Raw genomic sequence first — 16,421 nt, 5'->3', positions numbered from 1 at the left:
AAGCTTTGGGCTGTCCTCGACTGCTTTCCCAGGCCACAGGCAGGGAGCTGGAAAGGAAGCGGGGCTGCCGGGATTAGAACCGGCGCCCATATGGGATCCCGGGCGTGCAAGGCGAGGACCTTTAACCACTTGCGCCACCGCGCCGGGCCCTCAGCATTTATTTCTAAATGACTTGTTTGGTCACTTGAAGTCATAGCACCAATAGAAATTATTTTTTTTAAAGATTTATTTATTTTTATTGGAAAGACGGATATACAGAGAGGAGAGACAGAGAGGAAGATCTTCCGTCCGATGATTCACTCCCCAAGTGAGCGCAACAGCCGATGCTATGCCGATCCAAAGCCAGGAGCCTCTTCTGAGTCTCCCACGCGGGTGCAGGGTCCCAAAGCATTGGGCCATCCTCCACTGCTTTCCCGGGCCACAGGCAGGGAGCTGGATGGGAAGCAGGACCACCGGGATTAGAACCAGTACCCATATGGGATCCTGGGCGTTCAAGGCAAGGACTTTAACCACTGCACCATTGCGCCGGGCCCTAGAAATGATTTTTTAAAAATCAAATGACAAAAACAAAAAGAGAGAGCAAGAAAGAAGTGCCTGTTTGTGTCAGTACTGTTGGAAATACATCTCTATCAAGCTTTGTTTTGTATCTTTGTGAAGTCAGTGGTTGAGACTGCTGTAGTACTAGAGTTTTAATAATCTGCTATTATTTGAAGATTCACTATATATGGCTGAAAAGGTCACTTTCCAATTGATTATTGTTTATAGCTCTTGTGTATGTTACAGCTGAATTAAGACCTCTTTGCTTTTTACCTACTGGTCTCTTTATTTAATAAACCATAAACTCTTGACTGTAATGTTCCATTATCTCAAAAACTAAAAAGGAAGGAAGGAAAGAGATAGAGGGAAAAAAATGAAAGAAAAAAACGGAGGAAAGGGGTGGGAGTGAAAGCAGACACTACTACATTCTCAGACTTGCACCTGTGAACTACACTGAATCTGTTTTCTCTGTATTAATATCACATTAGCATGAAAAAAATAAATTATCAGAGAAAGGAAAAAGATTTATTTCTAAGGAGGAGATGAGAACACCCCCCCCCATCTCTCTCTATGCATTTCCTTTATCTTTATTGTTCTTGGAATGACTGGGAGTAGGCCAGGTTGTACATCACATACGAAGACTGCTACTCCCCAAACTTATCTCTGTGTTTCAGAGACGCAGTAGGCGGGGAACATCTGCCTCCAATGATGCACAGTTTAGAAGTTCTTCATTTGGGCTACAATGGAATTTGTAATTTAATCCAGCTACAAGTGAACAGACTAAGAAACTTAAAATACCTCTTTCTACAGGGTAAGTAGAAACGTTGTCAAAACCTAAGTTTTTAAAATTAAAACTGACTTGATTATCATCCCATTTTTATACGCAACTGCAAGTCTCATTGTATAAACATTCAAACAGATTCAGACAAAATCATTGATAAAACTATTTTAATCATCACAAATGAGTTTTTCCTGAGCTATTTACACGCTTGCAAAGAAAAAAAAAAAATCATGGGGTGATATTAAAGGCCAAATTCAGAATATGACAAAGTGGCCGGGCTGCCGCTTGGGATCATCACAGAAACCCAGTGTTTGCTGGCAAAGTAAAATCAGATGAGCGCAAGGCCACTGTTCTCATGTGGTCATTGCTGCCCCCAGGAGTCCCCTTTGGAGGGAGGGGCTGTAAACTATTCCTTCCAGAAGAATACCCAATAGCAGCTCTGAAAGTATGCTTCATGATCAAAATTTATCATTTTCATGTATTCAAGTTGGGAAGAATATGTTTAGATATTTTGAAACACCATGAGGGAAGTCAGCTTCCTGGCTCCAATCCTGGATCAGCCTTAGCCACTGAGGGCACTGGGAAGTGAACCAGCCGATCAAAAGGGTGTGTGTGTCAGGGTGTGTGTGTCAGGGTGTGTGTGTGTCAGGGTGTGTGTGTCAGGGTGTGTGTGTCAGAGTGTGTGTGTGTCAGGGTGTGTGTGTCAGGGTGTGTGTGTCAGGGTGTGTCAGGGTGTGTCAGGGTGTGTGAGGGTGTGTGTGTGTGTCAGGGTGTGTGTGTGTCAGGGTGTGTGTGTCAGGGTGTGTGTGTCAGGGTGTGTGCGTGTCAGGGTGTGTGTGTCAGGGTGTGTCAGGGTGTGTCAGGGTGTGTGTGTGTCAGGGTGTGTGTGTCAGAGTGTGTGTGTCGGTGTGTGTGTCAGAGTGTGTGTGTCAGGGTGTGTGCGTGTCAGGGTGTGTGTGTCAGGGTGTGTCAGGGTGTGTGTGTGTCAGGGTGTGTGTGTGTCAGGGTGTGTGTGTCAGGGTGTGTGTGTCAGGGTGTGTGCGTGTCAGGGTGTGTGTGTCAGGGTGTGTCAGGGTGTGTGTGTGTCAGGGTGTGTGTGTCAGGGTGTGTGTGTCAGGGTGTGTGTGTGTCAGGGTGTGTGTGTCAGGGTGTGTGTGTGTCAGGGTGTGTGTGTGTCAGGGTGTGTGTGTCAGGGTGTGTGTGTCAGGGTGTGTGCGTGTCAGGGTGTGTGTGTCAGGGTATGTGCGTGTCAGGGTGTGTGCGTGTCAGGGTGTGTGTGTCAGGGTGTGTGTGTCAGGGTGTGTGTGTGTCAGGGTGTGTGTGTCATGGTGTGTGCGTGTCAGGGTGTGTGTGTCAGGGTGTGTGTGTGTCAGGGTGTGTGTGTGTCAGGGTGTGTGTGTCAGGGTGTGTGTGTCAGAGTGTGTGTGTCAGGGTGTGTGTGTGTCAGGGTGTGTGTGTGTCAGCGGGGACGTTGAGTCTGTCTGTCTTTCTCTCTCTCTCCCCTCCCTAACTCTCTCCCCCCTCTCTCCAAAGCTTTAAAAAAAAAGTTTTAGTATGTCTGATATAGAGATATATGAAATTCTGGAAAGCCATGCAAAGAAATTTAGACTGGCTATAGTTGATAAAAGGGATTGTACATTTTTATTTATTTTTTAAAAGATTTATTTATTTATTGGAAAGTCAGGTATACAGAGAGGAGGAGAGACAGAGAGGAAGATCTTCCATCCGATGACTCACTCCCCAAGTGAGCGCAACAGTCGATGCTATGCTGATCCGAAGCCAGAGCCAGGAACTTCTTCCTGGTCTCCCACACAGGTGCAGGGTCCCAAAGCATTGGGCCATCCTCCACTGCTTTCCCAGGCCACAAGCAAGGAGCTGGATGGGAAGTGGAGCTACTGGGATTAGAACCAGCGCCCATATGGGATCCCGGGCGTTCAAGGCGAGGACTTTAGCTGCTAGGCCATGCTGCCGGGCCCGTGGAATTGTACATTTTTGTTAAATATGGCATTGACATACTAAAAAAGAAAAGCAACTGCCTATACCTAAGAGGTTGTATCTAATCAGATAAAGGAAATCTTTCCTTCCTTCCTCTAGATATAGGAAGGGAAAAAGGTTGGGAACAACGTCTCATCCACTTTGCCCCATTCCTGGAGCCTTCCCACCTTGATCGTTGATTCACTTGGGCATCCTTCTCAACTATTAAACATCATGGAAAAAAAAAATAAAATAAACTCAGTTGTCTCAGCAAATCAGAATTAAGCAAACAAATACACAAGCTGAGAATGTTCTGTTGGCAAAGCAGAGTGGATAGCCATATGTAGAGAGTAAGGACTTTTACCCTGACAGCAATAATTGCCATTTCTGGAGTCATTGGGTGTAGTGTTAGTCTATACAAAATATTTCATTTATTTAAAAAATTTTAAGAAATCAATTATTTTTATTGAAAAATAGGCTTATAAAGAAGAGAGACGGAAAGATCTTTTATCTGCTGTTTCATTTCCCAAATGGCCACAATGACCAGAGCTGAGCAGATCTGAAGTCAGGAGCAAGGAGCCTGTGCTGGCATCTCAGACCAACACAGTTGCAGGGTCCCAAGCACTTGAGTCATCCTCTGCTGTTTCCCGGGCCAATAGCAGAGATGCCAGAACTTAGAGATGGAGAATTAGCTAGCTGAGCCATCACACCAGTCCCAGAATATTTCATTTATTAACAACAGCCATACATGATGAATATTTCACAAAAAAAGAGAAATTGAGGCTCAGTGTGGTAAAATAATTGGAAGTTTTCACCAATATGTGTTAAAGAAATAGAGTCCAAATAAAGTCTGTTGGACTGGAAAGCGCAGAATTTTCCATCTAGTATGAATGACATAATACAAGACTGGACTAGAGTGGGAATGGTGAGAAAGAGTTGAATCTACAAGGCAGTTTAAGAGGATTAGTTAGTGACTTGTTGAATGTATAAAAAGAGAGACAACTCAACAGAGATGTTTTCCTGAATTCATCATAAGATAGCCAATGGGTAGTACTAAAATTACACAAAGTCACCGGAACGTTGCCCATATGAGGAAGGAAAAAATAATAGTTTGTGTTGTAACAATTTTTGAGACATTAACAATGAAAACTTTTCAAGTTAGAGCTGGAGATTTGTGTGCTAGAGTGCTTTAGTGAACTTGAACAAGTAAAGGCCTTAAAAGTGTGTGCACACCGAAGAAGTAAATGTGAAGGAAGGACTTTGGAGACACGCACACCCTGCCACGTTAAGAAGGTGAGAAAACCCGATGCAGGAGTACGGCTGCACCAGAGCAATAAACATTTGCCAACTGCGATAATAGATACATATAAAAAGCATTTTATGAATTCAAGAGCCTTCTAATGTAGGTTATTCTTGATATGAATAAAGCTACTGATTGTTTCAGTGGAGAGAACTCAAGTTTAGAGTTTTAAAGAAGGAAAAAACTCAAGTTTGCCGTGTAAAAATACACTAAGAAAGAACAGTATCATTAACAAATATTCTTCCAACTGAATACATTAACCCTCACCATCCTCATATGTAAGGAACAGTGCAACATGTTCAAAGGTCCCAGCGCATGCTTCAAGCAGTAGCTACTATCAAACCCTGTTTATACTTTTTCTGTACATACGTAAATATAAAGTCTAACTTCAAATTAGACACAAACTCATCATAAAATAGAAAAATTTTAATAATATACCACAATTTCTGTAGTAAAATTGTCAGCATTACCTCTCATGCACTTTAGGGCCATTATTTGGTAAAATAAGGATGCTTGACTTGTAAGTGCTACTATAGTTAATCCGATAACTGACACAGCTACCAAATGAGTACTGGGTGGGTAGTATATACAGGGTAGATACACTGCACAGGGGGATGGTTCACATCCCAGCACAGAAGGATTGAAATGTCACCACACTACCCAAAATCGCATGCAATTCTAAGTGTATGAATAGCTTCTGGGATTCTTTTGGAATTTGACTAAAAGTAATTGAAACCACAAAAAATAAAAATGAAACCTTGGTAAAGGGAGGACAGCAATATAACAATTTAAGCTAACCTGCAGTGTTGGCATCCCATGCGGGCGCTGGCTCGTGTCCCTGTGGGCTCCACTTCGGATCCATCTCACTGCTTATGGTCTGGGAAGCAGCAGAGGATGGCTCACCCCCATGAGAGACCAGAGGAGGCACCTGGCTTTAGATAGGCTCAGGTCCAACCATGGTGCTCATCTGGGGAGTGAACCAGTGGAAGAAAGATATCACTCCTCTCTATGTAGCTCTGCCTTTCAAGTCAGAATAAATAAAATCTTGAAGAAAAAGAAAGAGATATCCGTGTTAGAATACTGTGTTAAGGTTTTCCAGAGAGGCAGAGATAATACAGTGTATCTATCTATATCTATATAAATAGAGATGGGATCTGTGAGAGGAATTGGTCCATCTGCTTCTGTGAAGACCTATAATAGGACATCCATGGCTGTAAACCCTGGAGTTCTAGCAGTGGAGCTCTGTCCCAGTCCTTAGAAACAGGGAAACCAATTGTGTATTCTCAAGCTGACGTCAAAAGCTTAGAACCTAGGAGGTCACTGGCAACAGAAAAAGCATCCATCCTATCTCTCCAAGAAGAGGTCCGTCCAGGAGCCAGTTTCATAGTGCAGGATGTTAAGCCACTACATCCCAGCATCCCATGTGAACACCTGTTCAAGTCCCAGCTGCTTCACATTCCAAACCAGCTCCCCATGAATATGCATGAGAAAACAGTAGAACAAACAAACTTTGACCCCCTGCTATCCATGTAGGCGATCCAGATGGTATTTCAGGTTCTGTCTTGGTCTGGCCTAGACGTGGCCCTTGCAGTCATTTGGGAAGATCTCTTTCTCTTCCTGTTTTTCTCCCCCTTCCTCTTTTGTGTGTGTGTCTGTCTCTGTCTGTAACTCAAATAAAAGTGGGAGGAAGATTTGTGTTTATGGTGTTTGCCTCAGCGGGCTGGGTGGTATTCACCTACTCTGAAGGCAGTCTATCGCGTGGTTCATTCAACTCATCTGTTAATACATGGAAACACTTGGATGGGCACACCTTGTAAATAACGACAGCTGAAATTAACCATCTCAAGCACCATTACAATATTTAGATACACATAAGCTACATATCTTTTGCAAAACTTTTATACAATGCCAATACCATTTTAGTACTTAGCTACTGATTGAATAGACAGGGGAGCAATATTAACAAATGCTACCTGATCTTGATGCTACCTTCCTGTAAATTTAAAATCACCTTGCTTTAAAAAAAATGATTTGATAACAAATATTTAAGTAAAGACAGATAAGCTTTCACTCAGACTCAGTTGAATGTATCACAACTTTTCTTTCTTAGGAAATGAGATCAGTCAAGTCGAAGGGCTTGACAACTTAGCAGTGCTCCAGGAGCTGGTGGTGGACCATAACCGCATCCGCTCATTCAACGACAGTGCCTTCGCCAAACCAAGTTCCCTGTTGGCACTTCATCTGGAGGAGAACAGACTACGGGAGCTGAACAAACTACAGCATTTGGTAAAACTGGAGAAACTCTACCTGGGATATAATAAAATACAGGTACCGTTCTTTTGGCTTACTTTTTATGATATGTACAAGCCTAAGTTCTCAGCACTCGTACAAGTTTCACCGCTGTACTGATTTTTCATGTGTACTTAAGGCATGTAAGTGCCCTGCAATGCAAAGATGTCCACCCTACATCTGGCCTGAAGAGGCAACTTCAAAGAAGTTTGTGGAAAATAGAACTAAAAGACTTAAATTTGGCTGCAAAACTTTTGAAACCCATTCATAGCTTTTCATAATACGCATTTTCCCCTGAAGTTTTGCAGACCGTTTCTATAAACTGGAACAAACTTGCATGTACCCACCCACTAATAAAGCTCACTTCTAGGTATTCTAGAATGCTTGTCATCAGTCCTCTCTGGGGGATGTCACTTTCCTTTGATACCTCATGGTCCTAGCAGCTTCTGAACTCCAATTCCAGACTTCTGATCCATCTGAACTTGATATACTTACCTAGTGAAATCTATTCTTGATAACAGATTTTTATCTTGGCTCTCATTTACACGTCTCTTCCCACTCAGGTTATCCCGAGTTAGGATCCGGCCCTAGCTTAACCTGCAGGATTCAGCCTGTTACTCACAAGCCATTGCTCCCCCGGGGCTGCCTGGACTCTCCTGAGATGGTAAAGCCCTCTTGTCTCAGTGGCTTTGCAATGGACGTTAGCCCCTTTTACCAGCTTGCCTATTTGCCCGTGCGTCCAAGGCAGCCTTGAAGACAGATGAACTGGAGCCTACACCGTAAGAACAGAGGCTGAAAAGCGTCTGATCCCACTCGTCTCAATCAATATACCTGGGTCGCATGCTTACCGTTTGCTTGTGGCTATCTGCTGGACGTCAGGAAACATTTTTGGGGCATAATATAAAAGCCTTGTTCAAAGTTAGAAGAAAATCATACATAACATTTCATTCAAGTGGGATCAATTTCCCAAGCCTTTACTCAGGAGAACTCTAACTTTGGACAGTGCTATTCTGTAAGAGGTTCTTCCCAGTGATACAGATGAGCCGATACAAATGACAATGGAATCAGACTTACACTCGCTGGAGATCCTACTGACACCAAGCTGTGCCGATAATTTCAGTCCAGTGGATCATCCTGCCTGCATTGCACACTGGCTAGCTTCGTGTAAAAGTTGAGATCTCCAGCAAGATTTTTCAGGCTGATCTCGGCAGGAGAGTGATTTATCTGTGGAGCATTTACGTTCTACACCCGAGCTGATATAACATTATATAGGGAGCTATGTTTTATAATTCTGTACAATTTTAGGTTTATTCGTCATAAGCAATCCTTACCCAGGAAGACCTGCTAAAAGAATGCCAGAAGGAAGGAGCTTCTTTCTAGGCAACAGTTGCTTTAAGTGACAAGATGTCCAGTCACTATTATGCTTACAGAGAGATTAGGTCAGGTAACCTGTTTTATGCAGAAATACCCTTGTTCTATCTCCCTACCCACTTTTCCTCCTTAGAGATTAAACAGATGCCAGATCACCTGATATGTAATTTCCTCCCTAACAACTTAAACAGACTAATGTTTAGTCATGCCTGCATATTATCAAATCTAATATCACTAAGTGACAATGTGTAGGACAGATCACGGGAGATCATACGCGCATCCTTAAACCTAGAGGTGACCGCCATTTGTTAGTTAATGATGTGCCCTTTTTCATTTTTATTGTTGGGGTACTCTTGCTAATCGAGATTGGTTTTCCTTCAAGTAGTCTAGTAATACCAGAGAGGTTTACAATGTCATATATGTAACTGCACAAAGCTTGAACACAGGGGCAGGTGGTTGGTGCTCTCATTGAGACACCGCTTGGGATCCTAACATCCCGTGTTGAGATGCTTGAACCGGAGTCTCAGCTCCAGTACCGATTCAGACTTCCAGCTTCCTTCTACTGTGTGTCCTGGGAGGCAGCAGTATGGGCTCAGGTGTTTGGGTTCTGGCCATCCAAGTGAAAAATCCAGCTTGAACACTGGATCCTGGCTTTGCCTTGACCCAACCCTGGCTGTCTCAGGCCCTTGGGAAGTACAGCAGCAGGCGGGAAATTAATTCTCTCTCTCTCTCCCTTTTTTCCTCACTCCATTTCGCCCTCTCTTGCTGTCTCTCTCTCCTTCACTATGCCTTTAAGTTGGATAAATAAATAATTTTTAAAGAAACAATGTTAAAATATGCAAAAGAACCTGGGGTAAAAGGGTACCCTGGAGTTTTTAAGGTTTCTATATATACTATTAAATATATATGTATATTAAGTTTATGTATATATTTAATATTTATGTAATATAAGCATATATATTTTTTATCATAGCCACTTCCGAGCTTAAGCTTCCTATCACATAATTCCTGAAAACTTACCAGTTAATTTTTGTAAGTCAGAAAGAGGTAAATCCATCAGCCCACTGTAATAACTGGCATCCATCTGGTGATGGATATGTCAATTTGCTTGATGTCTCTTTACAAGTTTGTACAAGTATTATCCTCTACAACTTTAATACTATTTCCATATTATCCTTTTCCATGGAAAGGAATGTTTTGATTAGGAATATTTCACTAGAGATCAGTATTGTAGTTCTTTTTTTTTTTTTTAAGATTTGTTAGTTTTATTGAAAAGACAGATTTATAGAGAGAAGGAGAGACAGAGAGAAAGATCTTCCATCTGCTGGTTCACTCCCCAAGTGGCTGCTGTGGCCGGAGTTGAGCCGATCCGCAGCCAAGAGCCTGGAGCTTCGTCTGGGATTCCCACATGGGTGCAGGGTCCAAGGCTTTGGGTCATCCTCTACTGCTTTCCCAGGCCACAAAGGGAGCTGGATGAAAAGTGGGACAGCTGAGACATGAACCAGCACCCATGTGGGACTCTGACATGTGCAAGGTGAAGATTTAGCCACTAAGCTACCACACCGGGCCGACAGATGAACAATATCTTTACATATAACTAAATGCTCGAGCTTTATCTAATTACTCTTTTGTCTAAAATAACATCAGTCATTAAAAAAATCAGTTACCACTTCCAAATGATGTGAAACAGGTCTCAATATTTTTACATTTGGTAGATGAACTTACTAAATATTCACTGACAATTTCAAAGAGGAATATGGGCATATAAATAACTTTGTTATATGACTATAAACGAGACTTGCAAATCCCGGGAAGCAGGTGTAAAGGCTCCAGTTACTTGGGTTCTTGCCACCCACAAAGGAAAACTGGACTGAATTCTTAGGCTGCCGGCCTCAATCCAGCACAGCCCCAGGCCGCCGTAGGCATTTGGGGAGTAAGCCAACAAATGGAAGCTTTCTGTCTCTGAAAAAAAAAAAAAAGAAGAAGAAGTTAACAATGAAACCAGAACAATTTTAAGCTGAGTTTATGTTGACTAAATTTTGTCAGAAATGATGTCTTTAAAAATTTTGCAAATACTAAAATGTTAATGGGGAATAGTAACTCCATGCAGCAGGACAGGCGAATCTCTGAGCAAGAGAAACCGTCTCGGATACACGTTCCCCCTGCAAGGGCCTGGCCTGATGTCCCACCCGGCACCGCCTGCCGTCCGGCCCAGGGACCTGTCTCACTGTGTCCCTTGGAACTAGTTTAGATCAGGTTCACCTTTTCCGGACTTCCGGGAAAATACTCCGGAGAAATTAAGCGAGTGTAGCCTGGGCTCCATCGTGGGTCGTAACTCTTCTGAGCAAATGGTCTTTTCTTGCAAGACCTGTTTCCCATGTTAGACTGTCATCTTTGCAGTCACATATTTGGAACCTACGGGACACATAAATGTCCTTATTCAACAGCACAGAATATTGTCACTCAAAATTATTTCAGAGCTTCCAATTATGACATAACTGCAGTCCAACACTTCCACGCAATTATTTCAAATTGTGTATGTCTGAAGATGTTGGATCTAACCAAATATTGACTCTGATTGCCTTTTGACTAGGATATCACAGAGTTGGAAAAGCTTGATGTTATCTCTTCTCTTAAAGAGCTTACGATTTATGGCAATCCAGTGAGTATGTCATCTCTTTAACTTACTAATTATAGCAATTACATATACCTTGTGTGTGTGTGTGTGTGTGTGGAGAGAGAGAGAAAGGGGTTTGATTTTTATAATTTTTCAGTTTTATCGTTTATAAATTGTGTCAATGCTAACCAAGTTGCTGACTAGTTTCTTGCCAGCTGAACGCAGTGTGAACTGCTGTCGTATGTGCAAGGTCCGTTTCAGGATTCCAATGCATTCATTGGTGCATCAGTCTGTCCCTGAACCAACCTGCTATTATGATAGTTACCAGGATTTTGCATTTATCTTCATGTTTGTCAGAATAGGGCTTCTAATTCTTTTCTCCTGCATCTTTCTCTCTCTCTCTCTCTTTTTTTTTTTTTTCTTTACTGTCTTGACTGTTCTTGGTCCTTAACACTTTCCAGTGAGTTTTAGGAAACAGATGCCCATAGATCCTTCCAGTTGTCTTATGTCTGTCTATAAAGATATTGCAGCTGTGTCCATTAAGATTTTAACCTTCGTTGGCTAGATTCTTTGTGTTGTTTTAACAGATATTTTAAATGTAGACTTTTATGTTTTCTAATTGTTGCCTGTCATCTTTGGGTCTGCAGTTCCCTCTTATAAAAGCTAATATTTAAAATAAAGGGAGGTGTTTTTAAGGAATAACTAATGCTGTTAAACTTGATCTAGATTTGTAGAAAAGCACTACACCGCCCTGTGCTCATATTCCGACTGCCGAACTTGCAGAAGTTGGATGGAATTCCCGTGACTCCGGACGATAGGGCAAAGGCTGAGGTGCAACTTTCTGAGCCACAAGCAAAGAAAAATTTGGTAACAATTATATTATTTGCATTTTTCTCTAGAAAGTAGAAATTAACTAGTAAATGAGCAATGTATCAAGTACGTTTTGACTTAAATACTGCACCATTAAAAAGAATGATACTCCATTTCCAACTAAGTGATCTCAACTGGAGACCATTACACTTAGCGGAATAAGCCAATCCCAAGAGACAAATGTCCTATGTTCTCTCTGATATACGGCCACCTTCAATCAAAATACAAAACAAAAGGATGTACAAGTAAACAGGTATACACTGATATTCTCATAAACAAATGGTTTCATGGAGACTGGAGTACCGAGAAACAAACTACTACAGGATGCATCTCTGTTCCAGAATAAAAGAAGGACCCCTAAGGAAGCAATTCTCATGTACAGTGCATTTTCAAATTAGCTTAATTTAGAAGAAATACATAAATTTTGGCTAAAGGGATTTTACTAGAGTTTGTTGGGCATTCTTTTCTATTTCTCCTATGATCAACCCAGTTTTTTCCATTATTTTGCCATTATGTCCTTTTGAGTTATTCCAGATACATCCTCTTGCATTTGAATCAGTGTCATTTGCAAGAATTTGTATTTCCTCTTAGTTGTGTAAACATTGATTTGAAAATTGTTTTGGGGGACCTTCATTGTAGCATATCTGGTTAAACTGCTGCCTGTGATGCCAGCATTTGCTAAGGATGCTGGTTCAAGTCCCGGTCTCTCCACTTCCAATCCTGCTCCCTGCGAAGGCCTGGGAAAAGTAGCAGGCCCCAGCACCCACGAAGGAGAGCCAGCGGAAAGTCCTGGCCCACTCCCCGCCAGTGTAGCCATCTGGGGAGCAAACCAATGGTCGTGGAATCTCTCCCTCTCTGTCTTACCTTCTGCCTCTGTCATCTTCCAAATAAATCAATCTTTTTAAAAAATTAAACTTAAAATAGAAGAAAAAATTTCTGGATCATCATTCATGGAGATATTTAAAATTTATATTTGAAAAATAAATATTTTTTTAAAGATTTTTTTATTGGAAAGTCATTTACAAAAAGAAGAAGATACAGATAAAAGATATCCCATCCACGTGGTTCACTCCCCAAGTGACCACAACAGCCAGAGCTGAGCTGATCTAAAGCCAGGAGCCAGGAGCTCCTTCTGGGTCTCCCACGTGGGTACAGGGTCCCAAGGCTTTGGGCTGTTCTTTACTCAGGGAACTAGTTGGGAAGTGGAACAGCCAGGACATGAACCGGCACCCATGTGGATCCCCAGTGGATGCAAGGCGAGGATTTAGCCACTGAACTTTCATGCCAAGCCCTGAGCAAACAGATATTGATTCAACAATAATTCTTATTTTCATAGCTATCACAAAATTGAGTGATTATTTCTTTTATCTGTTCAGGTGAAATAAGAACAGAGAACTTTCCAGATCTGTCAGTTTAGTCTGTGCGGTAGTTGCTGTCTTTCTTTTTATGGCGGCAGATGAAGATGAAATAAATAGCATCCAAAGTTGTCTTTTAAACCTACATATGTTGGAGGATAGGATTCACAAGAAATTTTGACAGCATTATAGATGAATGATATGAATGATGGGACACGTGTTTTGCCATGTGAATCAAAACTGTTAGAAAATGCTTTTTCTTAGTCCTCACCTTCCTTGCTTGTTTATGGAGAGCCAGTTAACTACTGACCTAAATCAGGTCATCTGAGAAACACAAAGGCAGGGAAGAAACAGCTCTTACCTTCCGGAAGTTCCTGCTAGTAAGGGGGGGGAAGAAAAGAAAGAAAGAGATGCTAGGAGGGGAATCGTGGTTCTTCCTGCCTGCGTCTTCACTTGCCTGTGTCTGGATCCTTCGGACCATGTGCTACACAGCGGGGGTGAGTGAGACCATGCAGCAGAGGGTTCTGAGGCAGCTAGAAGGTTCTGTGGGTTGGCAGTGCTGTGCCCAACACCCACTAGGAGCTTAGGAACGCCCTTTACTGTACTCGGTGAGTCACGTGGTGACGGGGCCCGAGCAAGCCTGTTGCTCTAACTGTTGGAGGCGAGGTGTTCTGAACCGCTGCGTTTTACCCTTCAGGCTGTTCCTGCCAACAGCTGCCCTGCGGATGGCTCAGCGTTCAGCCATCTCAAGGCTCCTCCCGTGAAGATGGCCAACGTGACCCTGCCTGGAGGATTTAGCCATTACTTGGGCCCCGACTTCATTTTAACTCCTGAACTTGAAGGTATTTCGACAAAGAGCTCCAGAGAGAATGGAAAAGAAACATTTTGTTTCAAACAAACAAAAATCTCACTTCGACTTCTAAGGTTACTTAAAGTTGTGTTATATTAGTTTACGCTTCCGCAGATTGTTCATGCTTCCTGTGGCCGTTCTGACTTGAGAGACTGCAGTGGTTCCGGGCTCGGCTGCTAACATGTTGTAACTAAATATTTGCTTGTCTGCACTGTGGACTCTGTGGCGCTGGTACAGTTAGTTCCTAACTTACTGCTTTCCAAAGCTTCCATTGCACGATGTATGTGTCACAGCAAACAGCTGCTAAAACCACTTGGTCAGTGAATCCTCCCAGACTTAGAAATGAGACATTCCACAAGGTAGCAGCCCTGAGGAGAAGGAGACTTGACGTGACACCATTTCCCGCACACCACAGCCCCTTGAGAAGGTGCCGCTGGGAGAGAGTCAAGGGATGGGGCGGCACCGAGGAGGGAGCGAATGACAGGTTGATCCTCCTACAAGTCACAGTTCAGTTCGGCTGTACACACATCTGTTTCCTAATGTGGGTCCTCAGAACAGCTGCGCCTCTGAAGGCTGGTCCCCGATTCCTTCCGACCTCCCTGTTCGTCCTCAAGTCCTTGCTGGGCGGTAACCAGACATCTCACTAACCGTTATCCGAGCGCCGACTGCAGGTAGTGAGCACTCCGTCCAGGGTAATTCAGCCTCGTGGTGTCCGTCACAGTGACCCTCACGTTTAACTTGCTTCGCACACTTGGTCCCCTCGGCTTCAAGAGTTGCATAGTAACGGAGTTTGATATGCATTTCTCCAGTAGATACAACTGTCAACAAAATTGAATGTACCAAATTGCTATTGGCATTTCCAATTGCTCCTTAATATGACAGTGTCATCTTCCAGAATATTCTTTCTTTCTCCCCGTTAACTGAGCACTGAATTCCCCTCCGTAGCGTTCTTTATGGACACCTGTCTTCAAAAGTCTTGTGAAGCCACTTCTTAGGGTGTTCTGGGAAAGTCCCGTAATTTCCTTTCTATTTTCTGACTATGCTTTCCCAATTATTATTTTGAAAAGTCTTTATTACAGCGTGTGTATATCAGTATTTTCATGTTCTTAAATCGGACTGGAAAACATCAGATTGATCCACTATCCCACAGAAATTTAAGCTGCATTAAATTCTAGCACTCGATTCCAATTCTAAGATTCGATTTGTACATTGTATTTCCTAGATTGAAACACACAGCCCACATTCAGCGGAAGGAGAAGCAAAGCCTTGTGACTCGATGCTTCTTGCGTCACAATTTTAACTATCTGATCTTCTAATTCCAGACAAAAAAAGCAAGAATGCCGGCATTTTGACCAACAATCCTAGGAGCATCCATGCCGAAATCGCTTTTCGGCAACTCAGGGGGATCGTCATGCCACACCAGAGCCTTGCATCGCCAGCAGCACAGATGTACCAGAGCGGCCACGAGGGGGCGAGGTAGAGCCTTTTCAGCGTTAAAGGATGCTCTGCTGCCTGGGGATGCCTAACAAATAGAAAAAGGTTATGCTTGGTTGAACATGAAATTACAAGATATGTTTATTTGGGTGCAGAATGTTTCTGAAATCCCTGCATATGAGAGAGATCTTCAAAAAGCTCACCAAAAAAAAAAAGTGTATTGTGATAGGGTAGGTGTTAGTGCCAGTTGAGATGCCAGCCGGGATGCCCACTTCCGGGGGCCTGGGCTGGAGTCCACCTCCACTTCTGATTCAGTGCCCCCACTGCGTCCTCAGACCCCTGGCTTTTAAAGAGCCCCAAACAGCGTCATGTTCCCTGTCTTAAAAACTGTCTTTTTGAAACCTCACTCATACCAAATTGCTTACTGAAGAGTTATTTTACAATTACCTTAAGCTAACTGATCTGTTAAGAAATTGTCTGTGTCATCTCCCATCCTAGCACGTTAAGTACAAAATAATATTTAAAACCAAGGCAGCACTATTGGACTCACGCATTGTGCTTCTTACAGGATCGCTGGAGGCGGCTTTTCAAGAACCAATCAACTGTGAGTGCCTCGAGAGACCTGAGCGGACGCCAGAAACTCAGATCTGCTCCGAGGTCCTGCAGAAGCTACCCAGGGGTCAACGGAAAAAACAAAAACAAACAACGATGAAAACATGCTCCTGTTCCTTCTGTTATCACAGCTCGTCAGTTCCACATGAAGAGAATCTGTCACCTTTGATGAGTTTAATATCACCTCTCTTAAACTTTCCTTATGGTCATCCTAATCATTTGTGCGAACGTCTGTATTATCAAATCACGAGCTATCATATCATGCAACCTAAAAACACCGGAAGGACGTGAAACGCAGCCCAGGGGATCACATGCTTAGTTCCAGAGTTAGAAGCTCTTGGCTAGACCGTTTGTAGACAGGAGAAAGCCACACTCCCGCTCGCCTGGGGTTACGTTACACGAAATGAAAGCGTTTGTTTTTCACCAACCAC

At 42.9% G+C, this 16,421-nt stretch overlaps 1 protein-coding gene across 1 annotated transcript in view; it reads left to right on the top strand.

Annotated features, from left to right (window-relative positions):
- LRRC9 (leucine rich repeat containing 9) overlaps nt 1-15,424 on the top strand; it is a 73,834-nt gene extending 58,410 nt beyond the window's left edge. Inside the window, exons 26-31 of the mRNA XM_040975721.1 lie at nt 1,212-1,348; nt 6,703-6,920; nt 10,846-10,914; nt 11,596-11,736; nt 13,792-13,936; nt 15,267-15,424. Coding sequence (XP_040831655.1) covers nt 1,212-1,348; nt 6,703-6,920; nt 10,846-10,914; nt 11,596-11,736; nt 13,792-13,936; nt 15,267-15,424 — 868 coding nt within the window. The remainder of the gene's footprint in view (nt 1-1,211; nt 1,349-6,702; nt 6,921-10,845; nt 10,915-11,595; nt 11,737-13,791; nt 13,937-15,266) is intronic.
- Nucleotides 15,425-16,421: the final 997 nt, after the last annotated feature.

The sequence above is a fragment of the Ochotona curzoniae genome, unplaced genomic scaffold (assembly GCF_017591425.1).
Source record: "Ochotona curzoniae isolate NIBS_2020 unplaced genomic scaffold, NIBS_Ocur_1.0 contig_2688, whole genome shotgun sequence".
Taxonomy (NCBI): Eukaryota; Metazoa; Chordata; class Mammalia; order Lagomorpha; family Ochotonidae; genus Ochotona; species Ochotona curzoniae.
This window is presented reverse-complemented; position numbering and strand designations above follow the sequence as displayed.